Source organism: Vicia villosa, unplaced genomic scaffold, assembly GCF_029867415.1.
Source record: "Vicia villosa cultivar HV-30 ecotype Madison, WI unplaced genomic scaffold, Vvil1.0 ctg.000045F_1_1_1, whole genome shotgun sequence".
Lineage (NCBI taxonomy): Eukaryota > Viridiplantae > Streptophyta > Magnoliopsida > Fabales > Fabaceae > Vicia > Vicia villosa.
Genome location: NW_026704977.1, coordinates 950,718 through 958,583, shown reverse-complemented (window position 1 = coordinate 958,583; position 7,866 = coordinate 950,718). Strand labels below are relative to the sequence as shown.

At 29.3% G+C, this 7,866-nt stretch overlaps 1 protein-coding gene across 1 annotated transcript; it reads left to right on the top strand.

Moving 5' to 3' along the window:
• The first annotated feature begins 3,957 nt into the window (after window positions 1-3,957).
• On the top strand, window positions 3,958-7,153 carry LOC131622937 (uncharacterized). The gene is made up of 6 exons (XM_058893952.1): window positions 3,958-4,343; window positions 4,452-4,558; window positions 5,478-5,586; window positions 5,696-5,857; window positions 6,581-6,754; window positions 6,866-7,153. The coding sequence occupies exons 1-6, from the start codon at window positions 4,092-4,094 to the stop codon at window positions 6,893-6,895; spliced, it is 834 nt and encodes a 277-aa protein (XP_058749935.1). The 5' UTR covers window positions 3,958-4,091; the 3' UTR covers window positions 6,896-7,153.
• The last annotated feature ends 713 nt before the right edge of the window (window positions 7,154-7,866 follow it).

Below are 7,866 nucleotides of genomic sequence, written 5' to 3'. Positions count from 1 at the left end.
GATACCCCTAGGCTTAGACTTTGTTCCTAAGGGGTTTTGGCTTGGTCCCCTTGTGTATTTTGTGCTCCTTTTTTCTTTTTAATGAGGTTTTAATTTATATAAAAAAAAAATACATCCGAATGATCTTCATTATTTTTAATTTTTCTCTAAATCTAAATTGAAACATTTTTCTCACAAACTAAGATAATTATTTATTTATTTATTTATTTATAGAACTATCATATCCATGGGATTTGATTCCTTAGCCATGTTACACGTATATAGATAATAGATAATATCATTCATTGAACATTTCTTTTTGACACATTTTATGAATTAATCACACAAATTAGATCATATACGAATCTTCATTATTTTTAATTCAAAAAAAAAATTGCAATTGAATATATTAAACCTGACCTACAAATTACTTGTGGAAAAATTACTATTGAATACATTAAATCTGACCTACAAATCAAATGGCGTCTAGGTGCATTAAATCTGGATTAAAAATAATGAATATTCGTATGTAATCTAACTTGTAGGCCAGATTAAAAATTAATACCATGTTGAATACATTAAACCTGACCTACAAATTACTTGTGGAAAAAATTACTATTGAATACGTTAAACTTGGCCTACAAATCAAATGACGTCTAGGTGCATTCTTTATTTTTTTTATTTTTTATATAATAATAAACAATTTATAAATAAAACTAAAAAAATTAATACTTTTACTTTAATAAAACGATTACATTGTGGGAATAAAAATTACATATAATCTACGAAGTTCTTGTTGTGGTTGGGTCGAGGACCCTGCGAGGCCAATTCGATCAGGGTCCATGAAATCCGTCAAGTCACCAAATTCTGAAGAGCCGTTGTAAAAAAGTCGGTTACCCATGTTCTCAAAGTTTGGCCATGTTGGTGGGGTTATGGGTTGGATGGGTGATCGATAGCATTGGTCGCATGATTAAGGGGGTTAAAGGAAATAAATCTTGTGGATGGTAGCCATATGTGTTGGATGTGTTGGTGTTGCGAAATGAAATGAAACGGAAAAAGACTCTCTGTTATTTAAAAATAAAATAAAATAAAGAATGCACCTAGACGCCATTTGAGTTGGCTTCCCAAATCTCACATGAACTTAGACGACATCTCATCTAGCACCATCACTTAAATTTTAGGTGCATGCGCTATCTCATCTAGCATGTCCATTTAAACCATTTCTAAAACCTGATTATTTGTGTCATTTTATTTGAAAGCTTAATTATTGATATATTTTAATTTTAAAACATGATTAGTACTAAAACAAAAATTCTAAATTAGATATGAAATAACATACTATATAGGAAAAATACATTATATGCATCAAGGGATATATAATAAGTTCAAAACTTCAAATATCAACATATTTTCTTTCTTTCTTTCTTCCCTATGCTTGAATTGAGTGGCATCCAAAAAAAAAGTTATTCAATCAATTCATTGAAGGGTTAAATACGTTTTTAGTCCCTATAAATATGCGACCCTGCATTTTTAGTCCCTATAAAATTTTCCTCCAATGAATGGTCTTTTTAAAATATTTATACATGTAATTTCAATCCCTGCTGTCAAACCAATGTGTATTTTAGAATGATTATTTTGCATACATGTTCATAATGTTTTAAAAAGTTCCTGAAAAAAAAGAACTCAAAATTTAATTTCTAAATTGAAATTTTCATTACTTTTATTATTATTTTTTGAAATTTGAAAAATTCATATTTAATTCTTCTTATTTTAAAAAAAAACTTAATAAATAAATATTTTACAGTATTCTTAACATATATAAAAAAAATTATTCAAAAATTTAAAAATTAAAGAGTAATTAATCAGTTTTTAAAATTTTAGAAAATAGCCGGGACTGAAATTGCATGCATAAAAATTTTAGAAGGACCATTCATGGAAGGAAAATTTTATAAGGACTAAAAATGCAGGGTCGCATATTTATAGGGACTAAAAATATATTTAACCTTTCATTGAATAATAGTTAAAAATTCATTGAATTTGAGTTTTTTTTGAAATTATTAATAACATTGCTTTAATTTATAAAAATGTCCATTTATAAATTATTTTAAAATATAAATAAAATAAAATAAAGTATTAAAATAGTTAGAAAAAATGTCTACTTGTTAAAAAAGTAAACAAAATATAAAAAAATATAGAATAAATTATTCCTATTTATTTTTTTTAAAATCATTTTAAGTTTTCTCTAAATCTGAATTTTTTATTTATTTATAGAACTACCCTATCCATGGGATTTGATTCCTTACGAATGTTACACATAATATCATTCATTGACCATTTATTTTTTACACATTTTATGAATTTTCATTATTTATAATCTAAAAAAAAATTACTATTGAATACATTAAACCTGACCTACAAATTACTTGTGGAAAAATTACTATTGAATACATTAAATCTGACCTACAAATCAAATGGCGTCTAGGTGCATTAAATCTGGATTAAAAATAATGAAATTCCGTATGTAATCTAATTTGTAGGCCAGATTAAAAATTAATACCATGTTGAATACATTAAACCTGGCCTACAAATTACTTGTGGAAAAAATTACTATTGAATACATTAAACCTGACCTACAAATCAAATGGCGTCTAGGTGCATTCTTTATTTTTTTTATTTTTTAAATAATAATAAACAATTTATAAATAAAACTAAAAAAAATTAATACTTTTATTTTAATAAAATGATTACATTGTGGAAATAAAAATTACATATAATCTACGAAGTTCTTGTTGTGGTTGGGTCGAGGACCCTGCGAGGTCAATGCGATTAGGGTCCATGAAATCCGTCAAGTCACCAAATTCTGAAGAGCCGTTGTGAAAAAGTCGGTTACCCATATTCTCAAAGTTTGGTCATGTTGGTGGGGTTATGGGTTGGATGGGTGATCGATAGCACTGGTCGTATGAATAAGGGGGTTAAAGGAAATAAATCTTGTGGATTTTGGTAGCCATATGTGTTGGATGTGTTGGTGTTGCGAAAATGAAATGAAACGGAAAACAACTCTCTGTTATTTAATAAATAAAAAAAATTAAAGAATGCACCTAGACGCCATTTGAGTTGGCTTTTCAGATCTCACATGAACTTAGACGACATCTCATCTAGCACCATCACTTAAATTTTAGGTGCATGCGCTATCTCATCTAACATGTCCATTTAAACCATTTCTAAAACCTGATTATTTGCGTAATTTTTTTTTAAAGCTTAATTATTGGTATATTTTAGTTTTAAAACATGATCATTACTAAAACAAAAATTCTAAATTAGATATGAAATAACATACTATATAGGAAAAATACATCATATGCATCAAGGGATATATAATAAGTTCAAAACTTCAAATATAAACATTTTTTCTTTCTTCCTTCCCTATGCTTGAATTGAGTGGCATCCAAAAAAAAATAATTCAATCAATTCATTGAACAATAGTTAAAAATTCATTGAATTTGAAATTTTTTGAAATTATTAATAACATTAATTTAATTTATAAAAATGTCCATTTATAAATTATTTTAAAATATAAATAAAATAAAATAAAGTATAAAAATAGTTAGAAAAAATGTCTACTTGTTAAAAAAGTAAATAAAATATAAAAAAATATAGAATAAATTATTCCTATTTATTTATTTTTTTAAAATCATTTTAAGTTTTCTCTAAATCTGAATTTTTTTATTTATTTATAGAACTACCATATCCATGGGATTTGATTCCTTACGCATGTTACACATAATATCATTCATTGACCATTCATTTTTAACACATTTTATGAATTTATCATATACATTAGATTAGATACATACGAATCTTCATTATTTTTAATCCATAAAAAAACCTTACTATTCAATCCATACATTAAACCTGACCCACAAATTAATACCATGTTGGAAAAGAAAAAAATAAAGAAATAAAGAAATCAGTCACGTAGAAATAACAAAGAGTCTTTTTCCGTTTCATTTCATTTTCGTGCGATGCGTGTGTTGTGTGATTCATGTGAGCAATTAAGTCAGTGATAAATAGCTCTTGAATTTTCAATGTAAAGAAAAGAAAGAGTAATCAAAATGGCCGTTATGAGTGGTTTGAGAGTTCTTCTATCTTCCAAATCGAGGTCAGTGGCACCACTCGTTAAATCATGGCGGTCGGCCTTGTACTCTTCCTCCGCGGCGGTGGTGGCTGATGAAGGTTTCGAGAGCGGTGCGTATTTGAAGGATTATGCTGATTATAGAAGATCTCTGTACGGTGAGATTACGCATAAGGCTCTTCTTGTTGATGCTGTTGGGACTCTTGTTCTTCCTTCTCAGCCTATGGCTCAGGTTCTTTCTCTTCCAATTTCACACTATTCAATTCTTTTATTCTTTTTCTTTTTAATTTTAATTATTGACAGTTTTTTTTAAATTTTTTATTTATTTATTGTGTTGTAGATATATAGAAAGATTGGGGAGAAATATGGAGTGAAGTATTCAGAGGAAGAGATTTTGCATAGATACAGAAGAGCTTATAGTCAGCCTTGGGGTAAATCTCGTCTCAGGTTCGATCCCTTTCCAACTTTTGCTATTTTATTTATTATATTAATAAATTAATGTACTTGTATGAAGATTTGGGTTTTAATGTGAAATCAATTGATTATGAAATAGCTTGAAGCATCAATTTATTGTTATGTTAGATGTGACTTTTGTGTGATTGGAAATTTCTTGATTTGGATATTTTTGTGGTTGTACTAAGAAAAAAGAGTGTGGCATAATCACTTGCTGAAAGTACCTTCAAGATGTTATTTCAGCAGTTTGAAAGTTAATTAGATTTTTTAATGGGTTTGTTATTTGGTAAAGTGCGGTGTAGTCGAGCATGAGATCTTAAGTAGAATCGATCGGCTTGTGAAAGATCGTAAAACTCAGATAACTAACACGTAAGGTCCTTGGCATGTAAGATGATCTTACTATCTAGCACTTGATCTTGACTACATTGGTAAAGTGGTTAGTTTCTTTAAATTAGGAGTTGTCAAATGGCATGTATTAATAATTTTTTTAAAGTTCTTTCTTTGCATGAATTGATAAGAATAACTATTTTGAGAAGATAGAGCTGTTGTGTTTTTCACAGTTAAGATGTGTTGCTTATTTCTGGTAACAAAGTATTATTATTCATTTGGGTGGTGGGGGATAGGGGACACGACGGAGCTCCTTTGATTCACAACTTTGCATGCAGCTCTAGTGCTCGATATAGTCATGCTTATGTGCCTTTAAACTCTGAAGTTACCCTTTCCATATGATATTCTTTGTAATTTCTCTCTGAAGAATACATGAATTGTATGTTATTGGCCATGGCATTTAAGTGAACACACCCTGTTTTGTTCGAGTGAAATTTAGAATGAAATATTTCTCCTCCTGTTTTGTGTGTCTATCTTCATTTGTTTAGTCAAGACTTAAGACTCTTTGCTGTCTTCTACTTTGCAGATATGTTAAGGATGGTAGACCGTTCTGGCAATACATAGTTAGTAACTCTACCGGCTGTGATGATTCTCAATACTTTGAAGAACTTTATAACTACTATGTGACAGACAAGGTAAGACCTTCTATCGTTACTCTTTTTTAGCTGTATGACACCTTTCTTTTTCTTTTCTTTTTTAAATTTGAGTGTAGGATTTGATATTTTTAGTTTTTATCATCCACAGGCCTGGCACCTATGTGACCCTAATGCAGGAGAAGTGTTCAAAGCTCTTAGAAAATCTGGTGTAAAATTGGCTGTTGTGTCAAATTTTGACACTCGGTTAAGACCTCTCCTGCGGGCATTAAACTGTGATGATTGGTTTGATGCTGTAGCAGTATCAGCTGAGGTAAATAAATTGCTTTTTTTCTTTTTCTTGAATCATTCGTTGTCTCGAGTCACATCTTGAGAAACATGTTAGGAATTAGAAAATTAAATAGAAGTAAGTTATCATGATATTGAAAGCGCATAAACCTTTCTTAATATTGTATATCATTACTAAACTCTCTCTTGTAGAATCACAAATATATCAATTGTAAAGCTAATATTACAGTATGTCTATTTTCGTGGGGGGCTCACCCAATGTACTGGAAGAAGCAGCTTAGCATGATTCTGGGCTGCAGAATTATGTTGTAGAACTTTCCCCCAATTGAACTAACCATGCGTACATTTGAAACAAGGGATTTACCCTTACTGTTGCAGATGTATCAAACTTTGCTTGAAAATGAGGAAAGTTTAAATAAATTAGGTGAAAATTGAATTGGAAAATTTGATGGCCAAAAGAAATATTGGTGATATATTATGAATGTTTTAGCATAAATTATTCAGTAGATTTTGTGGAATAATGTTCTTGTTGTCCTGTTAGATGACTTGTTAGATCCTCTTGACAGTTACTTCAAATTTAATTTTTCTTTATTATACCCCAAATACATTTGAGCATCCATGCGTTTGAATAATGGTTTTGTGACACATGGCTGTTAATCGAAGGCTTTATAAGCAGATAATCACCCTTTTCTATTCCATATTTGATTTATGAACTCATCACGTTCAATGATATGCCTTTTTCATACAGGTTGCAGCAGAGAAACCAAATCCAACTATATTCCTTAAAGCGTGTGAACTATTGGATGTAAAACCTGAGGATGCTGTTCATGTTGGGGATGACCGCCGTAATGACGTATGGGGTGCTAGAGATGCAGGCTGTGATGCCTGGCTTTGGGGAAGTGATGTTCACTCTTTTAAGGAGGTGTGATACCATCATCTCTTTTAGATACTTAATGAAATTTCTGAAGATTATAATTTTAATTTGAGTATATGCATAGATAAATGATTTGAATCTTATATTTTGGTGACGCAGGTAGCACAGAGGATCGGGGTCCAGGTCTAAAAACAGGATTAGGCTTCAAGCCTGGAGCATTTGATGGGGGTCGAATGGTGGAGGTTGATCGAAAAGTATGGTGCCTTTCCCGGGTTAAAGGCACGGAAGCCTCCTATGCAATAAGTTGAAGAATGTTATGCATGTAAATAGGATTATGTTAATAGTCTTTTTAGGCTTTAGTTACAAGGATGTACTGAAAGAAATGTGAGACTGTAACTTGTGAAACAGAAATGAAGATGTAGGTAGGAGCTTTTATCTTCCCATTCATCACTGTGTTCTCTAAAGTTATAACAAGATTATTAATCAACTAAAAAATAAAACGGTGGAATAATTTGAGTAAATTACTTCAACATTTCTAACTTCTTATACCAAATCTTTTAATTTTTTAAATACGAGTAATGCCATCAATCCTATTTTATGAAGAATCTATAGATAAATTCTGAATTATTTTTTGCCTAAAATTCCAAATAATATTTTCTCATGTCTTAAATGCATTTTTCAGTCTTCTGTTTTAATTGATTCATGAGTTTAATTTCTTTATTTAAAAAAAAGAAGGTTCTTCAATTTTTAAGTTTTAAATTTCTAAAACACGAATAAACTGCTAAATTACTCTCCGTGGTAGAATATTCTCAAATTAATCACCACATTATGAATATGCCAAACATATTTTCAACTTTATTAAAACTAGATCACCGACCCATGCTTCGCACGGGTACATTAGAAATAAAATTAATATTTTTTTTATAATAGTTGATATTTAATTTTTTATTTGCATATAAAATATTCTTGTAGACCATTTATATTATGTTTGCAATTATACTTTTATTTTTTTAATGTGAAAGACAATAAATTAAAAAAAATTACTATGATAATTATAAATGTATACATTTAAAGAAATGAAAATTATTAACTAAAGAATATTTTTAATAATTAATAAATGGTTGTTTTGATATTTACTTATAAAATAAATAAGTTTTAAA

Coding starts and splice junctions, on each gene's coding strand:
- LOC131622937 (XM_058893952.1), top strand. CDS start 4,092: ATGGCCGTTATGAGTGGTTTGAGAGTTCTTCTATCTTCCAAATCGAGG. Junction 4,344..4,451: donor CTTCTCAGCCTATGGCTCAG/GTTCTTTCTCTT, acceptor ATTGTGTTGTAG/ATATATAGAAAGATTGGGGA. Junction 4,559..5,477: donor TGGGGTAAATCTCGTCTCAG/GTTCGATCCCTT, acceptor TCTACTTTGCAG/ATATGTTAAGGATGGTAGAC.